Raw genomic sequence first — 27,167 nt, 5'->3', positions numbered from 1 at the left:
CTAATTTGTCGTATTCAATTTGTCTGTGGCTATCCTGAACCTCAATAATGCTAGATAGAATCTAACCAATTTATAGGAATTCATAAACTAATGAGATTGCATCAAAATGCACAGTTTGGTTGTAAATTCCTAGAAAGTAGGAATTATGCTACAAGTAAATTATCTAAACAACAAGCCTGTTATTATCATAGAAGAAATAAGAAATCGATAACGTGATAATTTAACTAGACGCCTTTTATAATCAAATAACTGTCCAAAAGTACATTGAAATATTTTCAACATAACTTGGAATAATGGGCTCTTCATTGGACAAAAAATGTTTTTCCTTCAAATCTTTCAGGTGCTGTAACACATATGAATCTGACTGATTTCTTCAATAGGGGAAATGCAGTTAATTCTTCACATCCACAATAAAATGAAGACTAACAAAGGATATTCCGTTCTGAATTTAGGTGGATTTTTTTTAAACTTAAAGAGGGTTTAACAATGTCTGTGTTCACTAAATATTTAATATTGTCATGCTAATTCCTCGATACAGTTTATAAAATCAAAATGTTTTTTAAAAGTTAAGTTTCTTATCTTGAGTTTTTAACAGTTTTTTCCTCTGAAGTACAGAATTAAGGACAATGCTGGAAATGCTGAAATTCAATTAATGACCATTACTCTCATACAGAATAGTTGTTAACTAAACTATAGGAAAGACACTCTGGTATGGTTTAAGATCATATTGTTTCTGCTGTATGACAAAACACAGATTTCAGAAAGAACTTGTGTTGTTTCCAGAAATTATCTTTATTAAAGACTTTAGAAATTCCTATCCTCTCAATATTAACAGACTAGACAGCATATAATTTTATAACTGCCACTAAAGAAATAACTCATATATATATAAAATCTATAGGATTTATAAATCTACAGGAGTCAATGAAAAGCTTTATTTCTATTCAAACATTATATCTAGTATGTTACAAGTATGGACGACAGTCAATTCTCTCATCAACAGCAATAACATATCTGTTAATAATATACCTTTTAGGCATTTTCTAGAGAACCTTTGAGATATAAATATACATTAACTTACATGTTTACTAGGAGAGGTAGAAGATTCTAGTTCCTGTGAAAAAACCATTTCTTCAGTAAGTATACTGTGATCTGGACTCCCTGGCTGCCCTTGCACTATAGACTGAGATGGTATATACTCAACAGCGGAGCTGCCTAATTCTTCTGGAATAGAGCTTTCACTGTTTAGATGAGAGTAGGAAGGTACTGGGGATTCCTCTTCACTTGCTATTTCTAGAATGAGGGTGAAAACAAGAAAAAATACATAATCTTGGTCAATGGAAAAATTAAATGGTTACATTTTACAGTTGCTTTTAGCATAATATCACTAGTTGTATTTAGATATAACTTATCACGTCACTTAACATTTACTATAAAGTTTCTTAGTTTAATTAAGAATTTTGGCTCATGCCAACCAAGAGAAGGCATCTACCACATATAATTGGCAATGATAGTGACTGACAATCTAAGAATTTGTAAGGATGAACAGCAATTATGACTCTCACATATTCCTTTAGGAATGGGAACTGGTCCAACCACCTTGGAAAATATGGAAACATGTAGATATTCTATGACCTAGCATTTCCACTCCTAGGTTTCTATCTGTGATGGTTCGAATGTCCCCCACCAAGCTCATGTTGGAGCAAAATCCCCAATGTGGTATTTGAAAGGTAGGTCCATTAAGAGGTGACTGGACCATGAAGGCTATGCTCTCATGAATGGATTAGTCCATTCATGGATTAATGGGTTAATGGATGAATGGGTTATCATGGGAGTGGCACTAGCAACTTTATAAGGAGAGGAAGAAACACCTTAAAACGTGGTCTCTCCCCCCTCACCATGTGGTACCCTGCAGTGCCTGGGGATTCTGTACAGAGTCCCTTGTACAGAGTCCTCTGTACAGAGTTCCCACTAGGAAGAAGGCCTCACCAGATACACCCTTCAACTTTGGACCTCCCAGCCTCCAAAACTGTAAGAAATAAAATATCACTTAAGATTTTTATGGTCTGTAAATTAATATCCTTCTGGACCTGAAATCTTAAAAAAAATTTAACTTAACACAAGAAATACATATACCCCAAATAATGTTTTACATTAATAAACAAAGATGACATGGCATTTAAAAGTACTGCATTAAGAAATTTTAAAAGCAAATTTTTACATTGTGCATGTGTAACATAACTGGAATGGTTGAATGAAAGAATTCTAAAAACCATCAAGGATATTTATCTATTAGAAGACAATGTGGGTAAAATTGAAAATGGTCTAAAAAATGTTTTAATTTTTAGCTAGTAGGAAATAGAACCCTTTACACCTCTGCTTTATACTCAAAGATTTTTTTTGTTTAATGACAGTAACATACACATTTAAAAAATTAAAAAAACATAAAAACTGTGAAGAAGAAAATTAAAGTCACCTGTACTACTATCTCCAGAGAGAGAATCACCAAAGATTCTCCAACCAGATGTCTCTGTGGAAGACTTCACTTTTTGCCTTTTCCCTTACTTAAAAAATATTAATAGTAGTACAAGAATGGTAGTAAAAAACAAACAAAAACAAACAACAACTTCAAGAAGCACAGAAGAATGTAAAGTGACTACTTCACATATTCATTGCCAACCACTTTCACCTGCCCAATTTCCACACCTCAAAGGTAAACTAATGTGGTCAAGTCTGGTTGGTGCATGTATGTCTTTCCTATACTCCCTGACTTTTTTTAAATTAATTTTTTAAAATTGTAGTAAAATATGCCTAATATAAATTTGCCATCTTAACCATTTTTAAATGTTTGGTGGCATTAAGTACACTCACACTGTTTTGCAACCTCACCACCATCTATCTCCAGAACTTTTCCATCTTCTCAAACTGAAACTCTATAACCATTAAACAACTCCCCACCCTCCCTCCCCGCAACCCCTGGCAACCACCATTCTACTTTCTGTCTCTATGAATCTGACTACTCTAGGTACCACATGTAAGTGGAATCATATAGTATTTGTCCTCTTGTCAGCACCACACTCTCCCAAGTGAGCGAACCAGCCATCTTTATATAGGATCTGAACCCATGGCCTTGGTGTCATCAGCACTGCACTCTTCCGAGTGAGCCATGGGCCAGTATTCGTCCTCTTGAAACTGGCTTATTTCACTTAGCATGACTTCAAGTTACATCCACGTTGTAATGCATGTCAGAATTTCCTTCCTTTTATGGCTGAATAATATTCCATTGTATGTTCTGCTTACCCATTCATGTTGGTAGCACTTAGGTTGCTTTTACCTTTTGGCTACTGTGAATACTGCTGCTATAAACATGGGTGTACAAATATCTCTTTGAGACCCTAATTTCAATTCTTGTGGGTATATAATCAGCTCTCCTTATCCATGGATTCCACATCCACGAATTCAACCAACCACAGATCAAAAATATAAATAGTAAATAAATAATACAAAATAATACAAAATTTAAAAATACAGTATAACAAGTTACATAGCACTTACATTGTTCTTAGGTGTTATAACTAATCTAGAGATGATTTAAAGTACACAGCATGGATCGCCATACCATTCAGCCACCAAAATGAAACAAAACAAAATATAGTATACGGGAGGATGTGCAGAGGTTATAGGCAAATATTAGACCATTTCATATAAGGGACTTGAACATCTGTGGATTTTGGTACCCAAGTGGGTCGTGCAACCACTCCCTCATGGATACTGAGGAATGACTATATACCCAGATAATGGAATTACTGGATCGCCTGGTAATTCCATCTTTAATATTGGTGGGAACTGCCATATTGTTTCCACAGAAGCTTCAATCATTTTACATTTCTACCTGCACAAAGGTTTCAATTTCTCCACATCCTCCCAATACCATTTTTCTTCTGTTTTTTTGATAATAAAAAAAATGTATGTGAGGTGGTACCTCATTGTATCCCTGACTTTTGAAGACAGAGTTATATGTTAATAGGATTCTGGCAATACTGGGACACTTTTAAAGAAATATGGATAATATCACCAATCTTAAGCATTTCATTTTAAATGTTTTATATAATATGACATAGAATAAAATAAGAAAAAAATCAAAACTCTGTAAAATGTATAATCTGCATGTGCCATCCAATATGGTAGCCATTAGCTACATGTGGCTACTTAAACAGCAATTAAAATTAAATTTAAAAATTCAGTTCTTCAGTTGTGCTAGACAAATTTCAGGTGCTCAAAAGAACACGTAGCTAGTGTTACTATATCGAATGGCACAGATTAAAAACATTTCCATATGACAGAAATTTCTACTGGATAATGTGGGTAGACTCTAACAAATTTAATATGTGGAAAATTGAGCTTAACAAAGTCCAGATAGATTTTGACATTGTGGGGGTCTGAGCAGTAGTACAGCAGGTATAATCTTCAAACTGAAAGTAGACTTTTCAATGTGTAGTTCTTACTATTGCATACCTATTGTATACTGTTGCACAACTACTAGCATATAGTAAATACTAAATTATTTCTTTAATCTACAACCTAATAATATCTACCATGAAAGAACTTATATTTTACATTTCAAGTCTGGAAACAAAAGTAGCTCCTTTTTCGTTTTCGTGGGGAAAGATGGAAGTCACTGCATCTGCAGACTTAAAAAAAAAAACCTGAGAGTTTTTCTTTCCTGAATAATACTTTATAATACTCTATAAAAGAAAGGTACATGGCTTAAACTCCTGCTTATAGTGGACATCTGTCATGTTTCCTGGAACCTGAGCACATTTTTATTCCCCTACTGCTTTTTGAGAAATTTCTTGCCTCAAGAGTAACTTGTCACCTAAGCTAGAACCCAGAAAATGTAATTCCCAGCCCACCTTGATGCTAGGACATGGACACTGAATTTAGTTGTCTCCATTCTGATTTCCCTGTAGAAGACTGCATTTTGGAAGTCAGTAACCTGGGGAAGAAGGCCCCCTGCAGAATCTACTCTAGGTGTCTCCTGGTATTGACAGTGGATTTTTCAGTGGCTGCAAGGTTGAGTCCATGGTACAGAAGTGGCATTAGTGGGGAAATGTTAACAATATCAGTTTTCTTTATGGCTCTGCTGAGTAGCAGCTGGAATGGTTTTTTTCCTCAGCCCAGTTCTGTGGTGTGGTTTTAGGTACCATTCCCAGAATCTAAGTATGGAGCTTAGTCTTCAGCCATCCCCCAAATTTTGTGAACCATTGAATATCCTTTGATAAATTACCTTTTTACTTAGTTAGAGTTAGGTTCAGCTATTGCAACAATGTGCTTAATGGGTACACTGTCATTTATTTCATTATAATGTGTTTTTTTTCCTTGAATTTTGTCTTTTGTTTATATCACATTACCTTATTAAGTAGTTAAGCTATTCATAAGCTATATGTGATGAGATTAAAAATTGCATTGAAATTGCCTTTGCTTTATCAAATTTACCCAATAACACTTTACACAGTTAAGTAGACCAACAGTTCCTAATAAACAGAGGCTTATACAATGAAAGCTAGTCTTGATTTACCTTTCAGCTAAAGTCAGAAATGTTTTCTTCTTCTATTACAGACCACCCTGAAACCTAAAAAACTGAGTCCCACACCACCAGAACAATGAGTCTCTTTTCCAGACCTCTTAAATTTCTCCTTAGGAGGAAGAATTCTGTATGTAGCAGGGTGTTGAGGCTACAGGATGAGAATGAGAAAGCTGACACAGGAGTAAGCCTCTGATGAATAAACAAAAAATATTATTGAGGAAAAGAGGACTACAAATGAACTGTGATTACTGTGTCATTGGTATTTTCTACGTACCACTTGACATGTATAGCTAGATAATAAAACTTACTTTAACTTAATTTTGTAGGCTTTTGAATTTTCTGTAAAAGGAATGAAACCACTTGAAGTCTTCTGTGACCCATTTTGTGATTCTTGTAAGTTAATTTGTATAGCTGCAATTTTTTCATTTTCACTGAGCATGATATATAAACATACCACAGTTCATTTATCTATTCTCCTATTGATAGACATGGGGGTGTTTTTTGTTGTTGTTGGTTTTTTTTTTTTTTTTGCTGTTTCAAATATTGCCACTATGAACAATGTCCAATATATCTCCTAGTATAGCTAGCTACAGATATACAGGTATACATGTATATCTATATGTATATATCTAAATCTATTTCTCTATCTATCTGAGAGTACTTGGCAGCAAAGGCTTACAGACCATAACCATAGAATTTATCCTTGATATTTTCTATGCTATTTCAACTTTAAAGAATGCTGACTGCAACCCATTTCATGTGCCTCTAATGGGTCAAAACCCACACAAACATTTTTGGCCAGGACCGCTCTACACTCTTAAAAATTACAGAGGACCCCAAAGAGCCTTAGTTTATGTGGTTACAGATATGGTTATATGCATCAATATTTACCGCACTAGAAATTAAAACTGAACAATTTTTTAATGTTAATTTATTTTTTAAAAACAGTGATAAACCTACTACATGTTAACATAAATAGCATTTTAAAAAATTTAAAATAACTGCATTTTTCCAAAAAAATTTTGTAAAAGGAGAGGAATTGTTTTGCGTTTTAACATCTCTTTAGTGTCTGGCTTACCAAAAGCTGGATTTTCATATCTGCTTCTGTTTTTAATTTGTGGCAATAGGTTGTTCTGGTTAAAACATATGGAGAAAATCCAGCTTCACAGGGATGGTATGTAGTTACAAAGAGAGGAGTATTCTAATAATCTTTATGGATAAATGTGGATATTTTCTGATTCTACCCCAAAACTTGACAATTGGTAGTTCCTTAAATGTTAGCTGTAATGTGGAATCTGAAACCATATCAATGAACTGCTCATGGTCTTTTTACATTAAAATCCATTGGTTTACCTTGTACTTTGAATCTTTTACTCATGTATGATTTTGTCAATTATCATTGGTCATTTGCAAAATACTGGCTCACTGAGTTGTGAAGATCTTCCAGATGTTGACATATTTCATTACACAATATAAAAACACCATCTGATTAAGACTACCACCCCTCATATCAGAAAAGTCTTTTAAGTATTGGAAGCTGTCAAAGTCATGGTGGGGAAACAGCAGTTCTAAAATCCTCATTTTCACCTGAAAGCATCAACGATAAATACTATCAGCTGTTTTCCTCAAAGAGTCAGGGTCACTTCATTATTTTTGAAAAACTGTTTTCAAAATACCCAAGTCTGAAACTGTAGTTGTCAGTCAGTCATTTAAATAAAAATGGTGCACCATGCAACTGAGTATTGTTTGTGAACTTTATAACCAGCAACCTTGCTACACTCACTTATTAATTCTAATAAGTGACATGAAAATTATGCATTTTCGATGGGCATAGTTTTATTGACTGTAAATAAAGAGGATTTTGCTTCTTCCTCTGACTCCTTATGGCTTTTAATTCTTTTTCTAGCCTTCATGAACCACCTAGGACCTCCACACAATACTGAATAGAAGAGGTGAAAATAAGCATCTTTGTCGTATTTCTAAATTCAATGGGAAGGCTTTCTATGTTTTATCATTAAGTATGACATCTTTTATGGGTTTGGTTTATTGTTTTTGTTAATATATATCCTTTATCTGGTAAAGAAAGTTCCTTTCTATGGCTATTTTGATCTGAGGTTTATTTGTTTTATCATAAATGCTTTTTAAAATTTTATCAAATGCCTTTCTGAATCCACTGTGATGATCATGCAATTTTTCTCCTTTAATCTGTTTAAGACAATTAACCACATTATCAATTTTTTAATGTGGGCTAAACCCCGCTTGATCATGAAGCATTAGATTTGTATATATAGTTGGACTTGGTGTGCTAATATTTTATTTAGGATCGGGAAGACTGGCCTTTTCCTTTTTGGTATCGTCCTTTCATGAATTTAATATCAAAGTAGTATACTAGCCTCATAAAATGAGTTGAGAAATGCCTCTTTTTCTATTCTATGGAAAAGTAAAGAATTATAAGACTGGTTTTCTCCCTTGAATGTCTAGTATATTGGTGAAACCAAAGGAGGTCTTTGTTTAGCCACAGGGGTAAAATTTCTATAATGGTCAAAGAACCAGAAAGATTCTCTCTTTCTTATTGAGAAAGTTTTAGTAAGTAGTATTTTTAAAATTAATTTATCCATTTCTTTTAAGTCTTCAAGTTTGTATTGGCATTAAGTTATTCATAATAGTTTCTTACCTTTCTAATTTCTTCAGCATTTGTAGCTGTATCACTTTTTTCACCCTTAATCATTCACATTTTTAAAAGTAATGAAATAAATCTTTCAATTATGTTAGGCTTTAGTTTGTAGTCTGTAATGAGTTAGTATTTATTACCTTTCTGTTCTGTTTTCTGGTCCTCCAGTTCTTTCTTAGGAGTTTTGGGTTTTATTAATTCTTTGTCCCAGGCAGCCAAAGCTTGTTTTTCCATTTGACGAATTTCTGCTTCTTCTGCATCTAAACGTCGCTTCCACTCTAGGAGTTCCTCTGCATGTTGTCGCCGTTGCATGAGTTTTTGCTCTCTCTTTGTCAGAAACCTATAGTCACACCATGAAGAACAGTGAGAGAACAAACTTAAAGGCAGAAATCACTTTGAGAGCTCTATCACTCATTCCCTTATCAACAAGCTGTGCAAAAACAGAACATTCACACTATTCCTCTCATAGAAGCTTTGAAATCAAGTCAACTTATTCATAAAATGAGAGAATTTACATTTTACTTATAATGGTTTGTAGGATTAGCAAATAAAAAAAAACAGTGGTAAATTCAGGAAAAAGAATCTTCAGAGTATCTGGACAACCATGACTGATAATGTTAACACTCAACTTACATATTCATTTTTCACAGGTGATTCTTTTTCATAGCAGGAGATGTGAGGAATTTATTCTGAAGGCTCAGAACGGAAAACACACAAAACCCAAAACAACAAAGACAAAAACAATGACAAAAACCAAATCCCAAAGCCCCCAAACAAGCAAGCAAACAAAAAACATGTTCACATCCCTTTTTACTTTTATTTTCAAATTCTGTATGGCTTTGCTTCAGGTCTAGTGAGTTTGGCTCCCATTATCTAAGAGATGCAATGTCAGGTGACAAATCTTTTTTTTTTTTTTTCCTGGAGAGAACAATGAGCACCACAGTCAGATCTCTCATGCATAGAAACATTAACTATTTAGTTGAGTAAAAGGAGGCATAAATGCCTCAAATTTCTCAATTTAACCTGATCTCTGAATTTAAGTAGCCAATTATATTTTAGGCCCAAAGGATTAGAAGAAATTACTGATTAGGAAAAATTATTTGATTAGTTTAGAACAACTAATAAACTCTCTTCAAATGTAGATGCAACAGCTAAATAGAAAGTGGGCTGCTCATAGTACTGGTGTCAGATCTATAGTGGTAGCTAACCAACAAAAATGCATTCACCCATCCAACAAACACTTAATAAAGAGCACAAGAAAAACTGTCAGTCCACTTCTTGAACAATCATCATGTCAAATTAATGTGAAAACAAAAGGGTAAAATCTATGGAACATTTGATAAGAAGCCTCCAGGCTGTTAAAAAAAAAAAAAGAGAGAGAGAGAGAGAGAAAGCAAACAAAACAAACAAAAAGAACAGAGCATGCTCTATCAAAGAGTGCACTGAAAAAGGTGCAAAGTTACCTGACCAACTGGTTGTAGATATACAGCTGGAATTTGGGATGAAGGTTGGGAAAACAGACACTGAGAGAGGCCCAGTGATGAGACGTAAAGACAGAGAAGAAGTAGTGAACAGGAGAGCAGTGTCTACAAAATAAGGAGGAAGATTTTAAAACCAAGAGATCAAGAGGCAGAAAGAATGAGAAAGGGAAAGCATAAGAGCTGAGTGAAGAACTTTCAGTATGCTTCCTGCATAACATTATAAGCTACTCAGTTAAAGCAAGTGTTATACTCTGTGTGACATAAAGAAACATGTACTTTTATAGATCTTACCAATGATTTCTGAATAAACATGCCTTTCATCTCAAATGTTGCTTAACAATCATCTACATTTTCAGTTAAATTTGTTTATGAGTAAAGTAATGAGAGGCATAGTGTGGGGCTAAATAAGTTTTCAAATAAGCTTTAACAAAGAATACAACAATCATGGCCATGAATCTACTATATCGGCAACTCTATGTACACATATAATCCTGAGCAAGTGATTTTTATATCTGTACCTTGTCATGTATTTTAAGCTGGAAATTAAATTAAAAAAGCACTATATATGCCTTACTTAACCTTACCATCATGATCTAGCTTGAAAATAATAATATAACTTAGTAAATCAATTTACAGAAAAATACCTTGTTCACCTCTACAATATAAAACTTACTGCTAACAGAACCTACTAGAGATAACTTGCTTTATATCTAAAAAAAGGCTCATTTAAATAATAATATTAAAATACAATACCCATTCCATAAAATATCAGGATGCATAATTAAGAATAAAGTGAGCTATTTCCAGCAAATATTGTCAGTTAAAAAAATATGCTGTGGACGGCTCAATCATAAGGTTAAAGATAAGAAGAAAATTCCACGTTAAAGTTATAAAAGTAGGAAAAAAACCCCACAAATTTTTCTTCTTTGTAATAGTAAATAGATCATTATATACGTATATACACACATATATATGAGGGGATAAATAAGGCTAGCAATAGTTTGGAAAGGTTAGTTCTCTTTGACAGAGCATGCTCCTGTTCACATGCATACAACAATAACTTGTAGATCAAGGCAACACTTTTTGCCTTGGAAGGGCAAGGACTAATCTCAGTATGTCACAGAAGTGAGAAAATCTAGGTATAAATCCAGCCACTCATTTGGATTTTAAAAAGTATATATTATCTTGCCTACAAGTATCTTTAGATAACAGACTATTTTAATGTCTGTTTCTCCACATATAACTTAGTATTTCATCTCCCTTTCATTTACTTACACACTTAAACACACACACACACACACATACTCTCTCTCTATTTCTCTCTCACATATATGGATTGCCCTGATTTTCTGCACTGAAGTTCAAGGAAAAATATTTTTGCCAAATTTCAGTAAGACGCTGCAATCTTCCTTGCCATTCTTTATGAATGTACAATAAACTTATTTTGATGCCAATTCTCAAAATATTATGCAAAAACAAATGTACTTGGCAAAAGATTATTATTTGAAAAAACCTACTAATAACATTCGAATATCACCCACCCTCTTAAGTGTATAACTGCTAAATGTAGACATGACCTAGTACAAAAAGAAAAAAAATATTGAAATGTGAAATCAATTGAAAAATATACAATTTAAATTTTTTGTCCAGGCCAATATGGAAAACAATAATTCCCTCTATTAGAACAAGAACTGACATTTATTTTTCATTTATAAACATTAAGCATATTCAAAAGCTCTACTTTAGAAACAGGGAACAAAGCAAATGGCTAATAGAAAATGAAAATAAAATAGTTTAGGAAATAATGTAAGAAAAACTTTACTTAATCTATTAAAGTTAGAATTTCTTCTCAGAACATATGTTCCTTATTTAATATAAATACATTTTAGTACTAAAAAGTGCCCTTTAAAAGCTGAACAAAGTTGAGATAAAAGAGCAGTACTTCACACTAGAGTTAACAATCCTTCGAGATGCTGCACAGGAAAGAAATAAACAAAATTTGTGAATAATGGAGACATAAATGCCTACTAATAGAAAATGCTATCATACAGGTTGAGCATCTCCAATCCAATAACCTGAAATCTGACATGCTCCAAAATCTGAAACTCTTTTAGTGCTGATATGACACCCAAAGGAAATGCTCATGAGAGCATAATGGATTTCAGATTTTTGAATTAAGGATGCTCAACTGGTATAAATTCTGCAAATATTCCAAATCTGAAAGAATCCAAACTTTGAAAAAATCTGAAATAGAAAACACTTCTGGTTACAAGACTTTTGGATAAGGGACAATCAACCTATAATATCTTTTATGGTTGATGTCAAGGCATATCCCCAACAAGGCCTCTGATGGTAACAGAACACTGGACTAAGATTAGATATATAATAGAATTAATCTAGTAGGGGAATCATTATATTCCTATGCTGATTGAATTTAAGGAATTTATGAATAATTAATTTGCTTTTATAGTCACATTTTCACACTCTAAACTTGTGCTATGTAGCTGTTCAACTCCAGTAATAAGCCATCTAGCTCTTTTCCAGGTCCAACAAGTACTCTTTAGAAGGATTGGTTTCTGCAGTCATCAATGCAGTTTTCAAAAAAAACTATGAAGTTGAAAGCACCTATGCTAACTTAATTCAACTTTAAGTTAAACTGGATGAAGTCCAGAGAGCAGGGCTCTAGTTCTAGCTCTGCTATTCTGCTGTGTGTGGGACTTGAAGCAAGTTACTCAATAGCTATAGGCCTCTATTTCTCTAAGTAAAACAAAGAACTATACCAGATGACTTTCCTAAGAGCTATTCTAGTGCTAACATTTTATGATTCTTTCTCCACTCAAATACCTCCCACTTTTTTTAATACCTCGATACACTGCTAGAACATGTGACATAAATGGGAACTTTTTTTCCCCCAATAAGCTAAAATAATAGTGGACGGTGTTTGAACAGATTATAAAATCATACTATAATTTGAAAAAACAAAATAAATTTGAAATGAAACTTCTAGGTCTAAAATCCTTTGATTCTGAAAGATACTAAACAAAACAAACAAAAACTTAATATCTTAAATCATTTTAGAATTACTTTCCGATTATAATTATTTAATTCTATATTGTTATGGTAAAAATGGAACACAATGCTTCAAATTTTCAAATGAATTAATTCTATCAAGTCCGTAAACATCTTTAATAATATTCAAACGGGGATAAAACGAAGATATTGATAGTACTGACCTAAAAGAAAAAGCATTTTAGGTTTTTTTTCCCTATGCCAAAATCTATTCCATTACTTAAAATTGTCCAATAATTTGCGTTACTTAAATAAACAAAATACACAATACATTATTCCTGAGGTAGGAACTGTAGAAAATAAAAACACAATATCAGACTATCAGGATTTATTCAGCTACTCTAGAACATTTCCTAACAAAATTATATTTAATTTAAGGTGATGATATGTATTAAGCTATTTAAAATAATTCTAATTGAGATGTCTTCTTTAATAGAATATCAAAAGTTTTCCCTTGAAAATCCTTAAAACTCTACAGATTAACAGTGAAGATTTCAATACCATAATACTTTTAGACAGACCAATGTCATAAAATATTTACCTGCTTACTGAAAATTTCCTTGATATACTCCCTGTCAGTAAAAAATTTCTCTTTCTCTTTTGAACTTCCTTGGTTAAGAAGTGGTTTATATCTACTTCTCTAAATGAACCCGCCACTCATTCTTTTCCCACCCAGACTATGAGCTCTTCGAGGGCAGGGCTTACGTTTTATTTGTCTTTGTATCCCTCAGAACCTAGCCCATTCACACATTACTCAATACAATATTGCTGAGGATGTAAGTGTATAATTAACAAATAATATGGAAGAACAAGCTACTGTTAACAAGTGAAAGAAAAAATAGTGTCCTATTTTAAGTAATGCAACACTTAAAGATAAAGATAACACCATTCTTCCATTGTTTCATTTGTTCAGTACACAATTCTCCTAAAGTGGAATTGGCAAAACAACAGAAAGAGTCCATGCATGGTATTTTTTTCATGAGTATCTGTTTCATAATTATAGGCAACCATTTACATTGTATAAAAACAAAACTCAGATTTCATTTACCAATAAAATCTAAAAGACTGAGGGCTATTTGGTCTGTGGTTTAGATCTACTGCATGTCTTTGGCAAATATGTTTCCATTACTAATCATGTCTTTCACATTTTGAATTTGTTTTTTGCTTTTCACTATCCTGAGAAATGGAAGTTATTTATAAACTGTCAACTCAATAAAGAGGCCAAGAAAAGCCATATATAACAAATAAAAATTTTAACAAAGGCATTGTCGTCTCAGTGAAACATTAAAGAAGGAAATCTTTCACTGTTGCCAAGAATGATATGATCACTGCAGAAAAATATCTGCCATAAAATCAGAGTTTAGAGGGTTAATGATAAACAATGACATAAAATGAAAAAGTTCCCCCAAAAGTTAGCTAAACTTATTGAGAAGGTTGACTACTCTTTGACAGGTATCTTATATTAATAAAATAGGACTGACTGACTTTGCAAATATATGCCTGGTCACAAATAATAATGCCTGGTCACAAAGTAGCAAAGTTTCCAATGATTTTGTTGTTAGGTGCCTACTGTGTAGTAAATGACTACAAAACTAATCTTTATTTATTGAGCTGATGCTCCAACATCATTGAAGGAGATCTAATTCTAAAGCTTTGGTGATAGAAATGTATTTAAAAGCTAGTGTTGATATTACTTTGTTTCAGAGATCAAAATACAGTGCATAACAATAATCTTCCTTTTTAATGCATCACTAATTTTGAAAAATATTCTAGCTCATCCTCAAATTTCAGCACCATCACCAAAACATTTCTTTGCTGCCACTGCCCTTACCCCCAATTTCTACTACAAACACAATTGCATTCCTTGAAACAACAAATCAAGAAGTCACTGAAAGCTTCAAGGCCTGTTCTCCTTGACAAACTTCTTAAAAGTCTACTGAAGCAGTTGACAAGAGAAGGCAGAGCAATAATACAAAGATTCTAGGTGATTAATATTTTGGAGTCTATAAAAATAATTAGCAAAACTTGGGACAAAGTTAATAAATCTAACCTTGAATTTTGTTATTTAAGATTTTTACAGCTTTAACCAAACCTGAAGTAAGCACCACAGAAACTGACTGACATTATAGATTAGAATTAGCAGTTTCTTCTACAAATGTGCTTAAATTACTAGAACATCATTCATAAAGGCTGGCAATGAAGATCTTATTGAAATGAAAGACCAAGGGATTAATGAAACTCTCTTCCCTGAAACTGTCTTCCCCTCAACATTTACCATTCAAAGACATTTGGCGACAGATATAAAATGTCAAATCAGTGATGAAAATTTATAAGAGATTATTCTAATTTTGAATTCAAAGATCCTTGCAGCAACAGAGCATGCCTATATAGGCTAGTGGAAAATTTGATCAGGAAAGGAAGAAAGCATCTTTTGTCTAAATTTCAGTAGATTCCTATTTGAAGAAGCCTTAATTAATCTATCCCATGGAAATCATCCAAAAGGAATATTCACATATGTATAAATATTTGGTTTCACCCCTTATATTTTTAATTTTAAAATTTTGCATTTATTTTTCATAATAACTTATTTTCACAATCAATTTAGATATTTTTAAATTATGAAGTGACTTTCTTGCAATGAAGTGTCAATGTATGTATAACTGCACCTATAGGAAGCAAGGGTTTTATTTACAGCTGCTTGACTGCTCCAAAACTAATTAAATCATTGGTTGGTGTCATATATAGAGTGTTATTAAACTCAGTGATGTGTGGTACACTGCCAAGGGATATCAAGATACAACTTAAGTTTAATCTGTGATTCAAACTGTTAACTTAAAATGGCAGTCAACAAAAATTTCTAATGGGTCTCTTTTTCATATTTAATGGGTTTCAAGGAAGCTAGATATGGGGTAGAGGTTACAGAGGCAAAGATAGAGTCCACAGGCAGCTAATTTACAATCGTGTTTAACTAAATGTATACCCAAAAGAGTTAACTTTCACATAAATGTCATTTTATATGGCCACAGCTGATGTACAACTGAGCTACATCTAAGTAGAAGTAGCTTTCTTTAAAAGGGTCTTTAAAAAATAATTCTCAGAAATGTTTTAGAAGGTTAGACTGCCAAATCATTCAATATCCCAGGATACTTTCAGACTTTATGGTTTCAACTGAGTAACTCTACCTACTCAAAAGGTTAAAATTTCACTCTTCTATTTGTATAAGCCTGTGAGCTGCCAGAGAGCCTCAGGAAGACATGTCAGGATACACTATTAGTTGCTCCCCCCAAGTTGGCAGACATGTCCCTTCTTTTAAAAAAAGATAGAAGAAAGTATTGTCATGGATACAAGTTCAAATACTTTTTTATTTTTTTTCATAAGAAACCTGTCTATATTAAAATGAGAAAAATTGTTTTATAATTAAGATCCGCTGTCAATTGACTTCTAGGTTGATCTAATAATTCTGCTAAACTGCTACTGAATCCATATTTTCTTGTCTCAATCTAATGTAATGTATATTAAAAATATTATTTGTTTCTACTACTTTTAATGTAACTAAACAGAAGATATTTATAAAAATTAATTACTTTTCATCCATGCGGCTTCTCATTTTCTTCAGTTTCTGCATAATGCTGCTAGTTTCACTGCTGGAGATGGAAATGGGAGAAGGACTGCGTGTCTCCAAGTCAGCTGGACCAGGACCAGTTCCCTTATTATCCTTTGTATCATCATCACTGTGAGAGTCCTGCAAACAAAAAGGAGCAAAACTTTAATCTTGAAGTGATCTTAAGCACTGTCAATTCAAAATTAATTTTATCCTCAGAACAATGTTTATAGTAGTAGTTGAAATTAAGATACTACTTAAGGGACAAAAATATATTACACACTTAAAAATGGTTAAAATAGTAAATTTTATGTTATGTATATTTTTACCATCATAAGTATACATACAGAGAGACAGAAACAGAGACACACAACATGTAATAATTTTTTTTAAAAGACATAAGAAATCCAAAAAACTTCTGCCATAGTAATTAGCATCTAAATGCCCTCTCTGATTTTTTAAAGTTGAACCACTCAAAAGAAATATAAAACAGCTGGCCAGTTAGCTCAGCTGGTGAGAGCATGGTGTTCTAACACCAAGGTCAAGGGTTCCAATCTCCATAAGAGCCAGCTAACAAAAAAATCCAAAAAAAAAAAAAAAAAAGGAAATAGAAAATTGGACACTATAACCATATTAAACATACATGCATGGACGCAAAGACTGAACAGAAGACATATAACTTATTTTAATCATATTGGGGGATGGTTTTTTTTCTTTAAATATTCCTTATGAAAAACAATATTTTCACAAATTAAAAAAGTTTATAATGAAAACATTTAGGAACTACTGGTTTAATCAATATATTATTTCTGATGAGCAAAAGGTAAAACTTTAAATGATTAGTATGTCTTCCCCACAAATAGTCATTTATTCTCACAAATTTTCAGGAAGATAGGTTGGACAGTAGTGACTGTTTTCATTTTGTGAAAAATACAAACAAAACAGAGCCCTTCTCCTTTCCTCTTCCTGAACAATTCAGTCTTAAAGTCATTAGACGGAGCAGAACAAGGCAGGAGTCCATGTGGGGGTGAAGGGAGACAGCAGGCCAAGTGTGGGATGTCAGAATCTGAGTGGGTTGCAGAGGGCATCTGATGCAAGAGGGAATCCTATGTGTCAGGCAGAGCACAAGTGGGGCAGTGAGGATGTCCACGTGGAAGTGGTCCAACACATGAAGTCACAAGCCCAAACACAGTGAGGTGGCATTATCACAGAGAACTTCCTGGCACAGGTGTCAGAGTCCAAAGAGGGTAAGGAAGGTATAGAGAAGGGGTGAGGGAATGAGGAATAGCCCACCATGGTGAATCAGAACCCAAGTGGAGTGAGAATATGCACATGGTAAGAAGGTGGTAGTGGTTATGGGAGATAGGTTACATAGGGGGAATGATCAAATCATTAACTATATCAAGGAAAATGTTTACCAGTTATCTGTCAGAGAAGGGAGTAATCAAACAGAAAACTAGAATGAACCTTGTGGTGATGGACTGGAAATGGAGGTATCAGTATAAACTCATGATTTTATATATATATATATATATATATACACACACACACACACACATATATATATGTGTATATATATATATATATATATATAAACATACATGTAAAATGTATGTGTTTATCTACATCTACATATACTTATATATTCCCTACATTTTTTGCTTAGGAGGAGCAAAACCTGAACAACAATGAGCAAGCCTATTACCAGATTTTGGTTTCAAAATAATTTTCCTCCTTGGAGAAACAGCTGATTCTAAGGCTCGGAAGAAGGGAAAGTACAAAATGACCCCCAAACATCTTATTGTTCCAGAAAGCTTGATAGTGCTGAAGATTAACGGGACATATCAAAAGGATACAGAAACCTGTGTGAAGGGACTCTTACTGGCCCAATTTGAGACATAGTGAGCATCAAATAAGTAAGGATAATAACATTTTGTAACTCTGAGTAAAACAGGAATCCATGAGTTAATACTGATATATGTAAGAGAATAAATTTAAGTTCGATGAAGAACAGGATACTTATGTAGTCTCAAAAGACTTATCAAAGAACTTATTAATTACAAAGGGAAAGAGGGTAACTTTACAGTAAGTCTGGGAGATACCACCTTAATCACTGATCAAGTCAACATCATCGGTAATGGGATCAATCAAAATCATGTACACCTGATCTAATGCAATGAGACGAACACAGCATCACTTCCCTGATACTCCTGCCAAAGATGCAAAACCAGAATCTTATCATGTGGAAGCATCAGACAAACCCAAGTTGAGAAACATTCTATAAAATAATTGGCATGTAATCATCTAATGTATCATGGTCATGAGAGTCAAGAAACCTCTCCAGGCTGAAGGAGACTAAAGAGACATGAAAACTCAATGCAATATGTAATTATGAACTTGCTTTTGCAATAAAGACATTATCGTGACAACTGGAGAAATTCAGAATCTGTAGATTAAATGATAGTAATGTATTAGCATTAACTTGTTGGCAACTTATTCTCAAATAACTCAGGAACCAGAATTCTATGTACTGTGTTTAAAATTTTCCTATAAGTTTGATTGTTTCAAAATTTAAAGTGTACTTTAAAAATAAAAGCAGAAAATATTAGGGATTTTTAAAAATTATACTGCTATACAGTCTGGGTTTTCCAACACTACACTGACATTTTACAGTACCTTAGAATAGGTCCAAATTTTGTTTTTGTCTGAATATGTCCTTCGAATCTTGCATCATCATATTAAAATTGGAGAGTTGAAATAAGTATCATATAAAGAGCAAAAGAGTCTCTTCTATGAATTCTGAGGAATATATCTGGTTTGCTAAGAGAAAAGATCTCTGTTGCAATTTAGTTTATAAGTAGAAAACATTTAAAACTAATATGAGAATCATGTTTCCCTTTCAAAACTTGAATATTCCACGGGAAAAAATTTAAAATTCTCATTACACATAAAGGCACATACACAGAACTTTATCATAGTTCAGTACTGTATCATACTGTTTGAATGAACATAACCATCATAAGAGAACATGAGGCAGGGTTAGGTATTAGCAAGTTAACATGAGACAGAAAACAAACTAATAATAATTTCATGTAATTTACCAATTTATTTTCCCCTGCAGACTTCAACCTCTCCTGCAGTTTTATGGTGGTCTGTCGGATCCTTTCTATCTCCTCCTGCTGTTTAAGAATAAGTTGTCTTTCCTTCCGAGCTGCCTTATTGGCTTCTTGAAGACGTTTTATTTCTGCCTAAGGTTGAAAGAGTTAGGAGAGGGATTGAGATTTGGAGGAGACAAGTCCAAAGTAAAAAGAAAAAAGTAAAAAAGAAAATCCAATCATCGCATGTATTAAAAATAAATACATATAGTATTTCAAGATAAAAGTAATAACACTGTAAAATTTTAAAGTAGTAAAGGAGAAAAAAAAGTCATACATAATTCCATCACTCTAAAATAATTTAACATGATCCATTTATTTAAATAATTATAACAGACTGATAACCTTATAATTTTTCACTATCCAAAATGAAGCTTTAATGCCTTGAATTGTTTCATACTTTGAACTAGTTTTTTAGGAGAGATGCCTGTAAATAGGATAAACAAGTCAAAGATAATGAATCATTTTATGGCCCTTAAAACAGTTCTAAAAATTGCTTTCAAAAAAGGATTATCCCCACTTAACAATACCACCAGAAACATTTAAGATTACATCGCATTAATCTCTCTCCACATAGGACATTATTATGTCTTAAGTAGCTAGTTAAGTGGGCAAAAGATGATACACTTCACTGTTAATAACTGTAAAAGTTTAACAGTCCTTTTTTTCATAAATTTGCTTAAATCTGTCTTTATGCCAATTAAGCATAATAAACACATTAAAAGTTTGTTACTTATTATTATTTTAATTATGTTTGAGACATTTTTTTGAAACTATCTGAAAACACAGTAAAGTTCATAATAAATACCCACATTTCTAAAAGCCCAAATTAACAATTGTTCATATTTGGTCATATTTTCTCTGAGTCTTTAATTTATAAGGAAATAAAATATTACAGATAAAACTAGTCTGCAATCCTGTACCCCATCTCCTCAGAGGTAACCACTGTCAGGAGTTTGGTACATAACCTTCCAGCACATTCTTTATCTGTTAACCATATGGTTGGATTTTAAGGTTGTTGTCTATTTTTTACTACTACAAATAATGCTGCAGTGAAGAACCTTATATTCTTTACCACCTTGGGCACATGTATGAATTTCTCTGGAGCAGCAGTTCTCAAAGAGTGGTCTATGAGTCACTGGGGTCCCCGAGACCCTTTCAGGGGACTCCCAAGATCAAACTATTTTTATAATACTAAGACATTATTTGCTCTTTTCTATTCTCATTCTCTTGTGAGTATACAATGACCTTATATGCATTTTAAAGAAAGTAACTATATTTTCAAAAAATAATAATAATAATTAGTGAAAAGAGTGGTATTTAGATTTTTGCAAATCTCTATTGTCTGGCATCATGCATCAGTCATTTGAAAAATGTTGATTCATGGAGTTATGCAGATTTTCTAAATGTTGACACATTTCATTACACAATACCCAAAATCACATTCATTATTATCACCATTAATCTTAAAAGAAAAATTGTTTAGTATGGGGTGGGAGGTGAAAATTTTTCAAAATTCTGACTTTTGCTCTAAAATTTTAATTTTATCATTGGAAACAAATACTGTCAATTGTTTTTGTTGAACTGACAGGCACACTTTGTTCACCTTTGAGAAAAATCTGTCAAATACCCAAAATGGAATGAGTATAGTTTGCCTGTGAATGATACTTTCAAGTAAAAATGGTATTCCATGAAAACAAAGTGGCTAGTTCAGCTTGCAATTCCAAGAATTGCATAAATACTTTTCCTTGAGTCAATCACTGTATTCTGGTATCCAGCAAAAGTGCCTGCTTGTGGGCTTATTTCTGTCACACAGAGTATGAAAAAGATATGTACTCAAAGAACAAGACAATACAATCAATAATTTTTACTACGTAATCAGGACATTCTTAAAAAAAACTTACTTTTTTAATTCCAAGTATGTGGCAGTAAAGAATATGACTCCCAACACAGTTTGGTACCACTGATTGTACTAAGGCACCAGCAGTTCTAGTCAGCAATGTTTTCCCACAATTTATTGCAAATGTTAACATAGTGAAAAGGGCAAATTATATGCCAGTATCATTATGAAAATAGTTTTGACCTTCCCGATCCATGAAAGGGACTCAGGGATCCCCAGAGTTCCGCAAAGTACATTTTGTAACTTCCACTGGCCTAGGACTGAGTTTCTGAACCAATTAACATATAAATTCGTCCAATTTATACAACCTAGAAGAGACTTTTTCTAGGGAATTCTAGGGAAAAAAGGTTTGCTTCTCTCTTAAGAATAAGTCATATGGTTGTAGAAGCAAACTGATCACTTTAAAATGGTGATCAGTGTACATAGGGCAATATGTTCTCTTTTTGGGGTACAGTTGTGACAAACTGCTTATAGCCATCTCACTACCAGTCAGAATAATTCTTAATAAGACAACAATAATAAATGTCTTAGATACATTTTCACACGCAAGTAGTTTTATTTCTATAAGGCAACTTTCCAGGAGTAGCTAGTTGAATCAAAAACTATTTTTTGCACATTTACTTTAAAAAATTTGGAAGTATTACAAGCAGAAAAATGAGTCATCAAAACACCCACCACTGGGATTAAACATATTTAAGTTTCCCATATTTGTTTCAAATTTGTTCCAAAAATAAATCATTACAAACGAAACCAAACTCCACCCCAATCTCTTCTTCCTTTGTTTCTTCCCCCAAAATATTCATTCCTACGTGTGATTTTGTACTTTTGATGCATGAGTGACTCCACAGGACACATACTACTAATTAGTTACTTTAAAATTTTTATATGAATGGTATGACTGTACATATCCTTTGCATCTTGCTTTTCTATAAAAATCAACATTTTTAAAAAAATCAACATTATTGTTTTTGATAAATGAAGAACTAATGCTCCACTGTCAAATATGATAGCCACTAGCTACATGTTTGACAGTGCAGCATTAGATCTTAGTAGCTACTGTATTACATAGCACAGATATAGAATATTACTATCATTTCAGAAACCTCTATTGGACAGTGCTGATATCTAATGCATTCATTTCCTGTAGGAGTATACTTTCTTGTAGGAACATATTTTGTTTCATCTATTCTCCTACTGAAGAAATTAAGTTGTTTCCATCTTCCCTTGCACAAGTATGAAATCTTCTCTAGAATATATACCAAGGCAAAACTGCTGAGTCATATATTACTTATGTCCTCAACTTAACTGGGTATAGTCAACTTCTCTCAAAGTGGTCACATCAACTACTGGAGTGACAAAACTAGAGACTTAAAAGGTCTCAAACTCACATTTTCCTTCTCAAAGCATCTGCCAAGTCTTAAAGCAGCCCAGACAGAAGGCTAAGGAGCCAAACAAAAATCTCCACAGTCTCTTCTGCTGAGTAAGAAAGGTTTACCAGGGTTTCAAGTAAAATCTCTGGAGAGCCACAACCCAGGAACAATGCAAGCAAGAAGCAGACTGAGGCTTACCAAGTCTGCAACCCAAACCTAACCCAGTTCAATCCTTGAAAGGATTTAGGTGAACAGCTGATGACTCTAACTACATAGCAGAACGAAGGATAAATCCCCTCCAGTGGAAAAGAACATCAGCTGGAACCTTTGCAGTTAGTTATACATGGTGTCCAGTATTCAATAAAAAAAAAAACATTTGGCATGCAAAGAAAAAGGACCATGTAATAATAAAAATAAAAACAAACAATAGCAGTAGACCCAGAGATAGCCAAATATTGGAGCCACAGACAAGGAAGTTAAAATGACTATATGTTATGTGTTCAAAAGTATAAAAGACAAGACAGAAAACTAAATGAAAAGGTAAAAAATTTCAACAAAGAATTAAAACATTTAAAAAAGAACAAAATGGGTATTCTAGAACTAAAAAAAATATCAAATTAAGAACTCACTGGATCAATGTAACAGTACATTAAGCAAAGGAGAAGATATACTAATGAATTAAAAGACAGATCAATAAAAACATTCCTTTTTTTTGTTTGTTTAATGAAATAAAAATAAAACAGGGCAGAAGAGAGATGTGGTAAGTGGTCAAAAGGTCTAATATCTCTCATTGAAGTCCCTGAAGGAAAGGAGAAAAGATGGGACAGAAGGAAACACATGAAGAGGCAATTTTGGGAAAAATGATGAAATACAACAACAAACAGATTAAACAAGCTCAGCAAACCCTACACAGGATGAATACAAAGGAAGCTGCACTGAGGCACATCATAGCAAAACTACTGAAAATTCAAAGACAACTTTTAAAAAATTTTAAAAGAAGCCTTCAAAAGAACAACACTAAGACAACTGACCTCTCCTCAAGAACAATGGAAAGCAGTAAACAACGGAAAATGATATCTTTACAAGTGCTGAAAGAAAATAATTCTATACCTATTAAAAATATCCTTCAAAAATGAAAATGAAACAAATACATTTTCAAACTAACAAAAACTGAGAAAATTTGTTATCAGCAGGCATGCTATAAAATACTAGATATATTGAAATTTTAATGCGCTTCAAAGGATACTATAGAAAAGTGAAAGGAAACCCTGCAAAATGGAAGAAAATATTTATAAATCTAGTTTTTGTTCTATTTCACAAACAGAAAGCTATTGTAACAGTGTAGAAAGTTATTTACTTATTTTAACTAAGAAAACTTTTATTTTAAAACCAACTTTTTTGGATTAAAAAGATAACTTTTTTAAAAAATAGAGTTCAGAATTTTGTCAAAATCGTATTATCAGTGATGTTTCCTGGGCTGAGTTTATTTTTAAAAAAAAAACTAAGCAATAATTCAATATATAACTCAAATAATTAAGTTCATAAGTCATCTAACACAGTAGGTAGTACCTGACAACAGTTCAATAAGGGAAAAAAAAACTAGAGTCTATTGTATACTTACCAGGCACCGTGAAACACACTTTACATATGTTACCTCATTTAATCCTCACAACCACCATATGAAGTATAATCCCACTCCTACAGATGAGGAAATTAAGTCTCAGAGAGTTACTTAAACCTGACCATGGTTACACAGTTGTAAGTGACAAAGCTGGAATTCAAATAATAGCAACTAACATTTATTGAGCACTTACCATTGTGTGCTCTAGTTTGTGTTATGTATACACTCACTTAGTCCTCCCCAACAACCCTATAAAGTATGTTACTATTATTACCCTCAGTTCACGGATGAGGAAACTGAGACACAGAGAAGTTAAGTAACTTCTGCAAAGTTATGAAACTAATAATTAGTAGAGCTGAGATCTTAGCCTAGGCAATCTGACTCCAGAGCCTGAATTTTTAACCACTATACAACCATGCTGCCTCTCCAGGATTCAAAACCGAGGTCTTTCTAAGGCTATGAAGTTAAAATATTTGTCAATATGTAACTAATATGTCATGAAAATCTATTTGGGAAAGCAATGGCTAAAAAAATTAATGAAAATAGAGTCTTTTAAACATATCTTATGCATTTCAAAAGACTTTTATATTACATACTACATGAAGGCAGGTTTGACTGTATATTGTATTAAGTTAGCAGGGACATACAATCCTAATTTAGGAGAAATATAAGGTAGACTACCAAACAACCTCTATAATTACAGTAGTATAGGCATAAACAGTGGTAAGTATCAACTAAATTTCATTTAAGGTGATAATAAGAAAAAGAAATTAGTCAAAATAACAGATTACACATATTAACTTGCCTTATAAATTGAGTTAAAGGGATGTTTTTCCTAACATACCTTTTCTTGCTGCAACTTTAAGAGCAAACCACGCTGTTTCTTTCGGAGTGGGGGCATTTTATCATCCTCTCCTTTGTCTCGTAGATGTCTGCAAATAATATTTTTCATTGAGAAAAAGATTAGATTAAATTTCTATTATAATGACAGAATTCTTGACTACTAAAAAGTCTATAAACCAACTTAATATTTTCAAATGTAAAAAACAGTTGCTACTTGCAGCCATTAATATCTCAAGCACTGTACTGAGTATACAATATGTGCAAACCTTAGACTGTGTTCTTTAAAGGCAGAAGGACTTTGAGAAATTTACAACACGGAGAGGAATTAAGTATAAAATGACAATATAAGATGAGATTCAGTTAAGTGATAAAAAAGAAATAGAAAGAAAATGTTAGAATGTTAGATGGGTAGAAAGGAAGTCTTGAAAGAAACACGAATCAAGGGTGACTGCCATATTTCTGGCTTGAGAAACTGGGTTGATCAACTCAAATTAAATGAGGAAACAAAAACATTTTATAATAGAAAGCATTTTCTTTTTACAAAAGAAGGAACTGAACAGTGAAAGTATGCTTACTGGAAGAACTTACTTTTTTTGATGCTCTAACCATGCTAATTCAGCCTTAGTTTTCTCTTTCAAGGCCCTTTCACGGAGACGCAGAAGTGAGGATTGGTGAGCTGCCCTCATTTCCTCTTCTTTCATATATTGTCGAACCATCTCCATAGTAAATTTAGAAAAGCTATCTTGTCCTCCTGAGAATGGCATGCTCAGCTCCTAAAGTAGAGAGTTTATTTCAAGTTTATCATCTTCTAAACCTTTTGGAGCTTAATTTCATTAAAAGAAGTTTGCATTTATGAAAATAAATTATTTAATGAGGATGCCAACTGTGTAGGAGAACATTCTTCAAAAAGGCATGTGAGATGGATTAACATTCATCTACTAACTTATTCAGCCAATCACATTTTAATAAACCATTATTTCAAGTCTAGTACTATCCCAAGGATATGAAGTAGGGTAAGAATTTGTCCCTGTTATCCAAAAGGCTTACGATTTGGTAAGAAGAACAAGTGTAAATTTTTTAATGGAATAAAGTGTTATAAGAGTGAAGCAAGTGAAAAAGCTATAGAGATAATATTGGCTTAGATCCTCAAAGGCCTTTATCAAAGGAATATGCCATTCCAAGGAATACGTTTGTATTCTACTTTGTTAAGAAAGTGAAGCCAGATTTTACAGCAAAAATATAACAAAATTAGCATCTCAGGAAAATCATTCTGGTGGTTGACAACTGAGTCCATAAAATGTATTCTCATACCTTTGAAAGAATACATCCACAACCATTTACCTCCACAGGTAAACTGAAACACACCTTGGCAGAAGACAGCATAGTTTTTTCTGGGGAAGCTTCTTCATCAGAGTCATCATGATGGCCTCTCTTCTTTTCCATATTAAATCTGCGATGACTCTCAGAAGGTAGTAAGGATCGAAATGATTTTTCTTCTATTTCATCTTCTGTCATGGATTCATCAAATTTCAGGGAATAATCTGTTGCAATAGATGTAGAATCTAAAAGAATATGGAGAAAGATTTTATCATCATAATTTTCTTAATAGGTATTTAATTAGCAGTGCTTTTTGACTCTTTAAGGATAACCCAACATAAATTCACAGAACAGATCAGTCGCCGCTAATAGGCATGGAATAACAAACAAATTTCACATACCTTACAAACAAGATAAAAAGCCCTAAGAATACTTAGAAATAATAGGACAAGAAATATGGTAAGAGATAAATGTATTTCATATTTAAAGAGCTCTTAAAAGTCAGTTAGAAAACCACTAATATACCTTTTAAAAAAATAAGAAAAGGTCACA

At 33.0% G+C, this 27,167-nt stretch overlaps 1 protein-coding gene across 1 annotated transcript in view; it reads right to left on the bottom strand.

Annotated features, from left to right (window-relative positions):
• CEP350 (centrosomal protein 350) overlaps nucleotides 1-27,167 on the bottom strand; it is a 165,457-nt gene that overhangs the window by 40,504 nt on the left and 97,786 nt on the right. Inside the window, exons 23-29 of the mRNA XM_063103904.1 lie at nucleotides 26,664-26,860; nucleotides 25,887-26,071; nucleotides 25,300-25,387; nucleotides 19,511-19,657; nucleotides 16,393-16,550; nucleotides 8,399-8,598; nucleotides 1,082-1,293 (exon numbers count right to left, since the gene is read on the bottom strand). Coding sequence (XP_062959974.1) covers nucleotides 1,082-1,293; nucleotides 8,399-8,598; nucleotides 16,393-16,550; nucleotides 19,511-19,657; nucleotides 25,300-25,387; nucleotides 25,887-26,071; nucleotides 26,664-26,860 — 1,187 coding nt within the window. The remainder of the gene's footprint in view (nucleotides 1-1,081; nucleotides 1,294-8,398; nucleotides 8,599-16,392; nucleotides 16,551-19,510; nucleotides 19,658-25,299; nucleotides 25,388-25,886; nucleotides 26,072-26,663; nucleotides 26,861-27,167) is intronic.

This window comes from Cynocephalus volans, chromosome 8 (genome assembly GCF_027409185.1).
Source record: "Cynocephalus volans isolate mCynVol1 chromosome 8, mCynVol1.pri, whole genome shotgun sequence".
Taxonomy (NCBI): Eukaryota; Metazoa; Chordata; class Mammalia; order Dermoptera; family Cynocephalidae; genus Cynocephalus; species Cynocephalus volans.
Note: the sequence above shows the minus strand (reverse complement) of the source record. Positions and strands in the feature narration are given on the sequence as shown.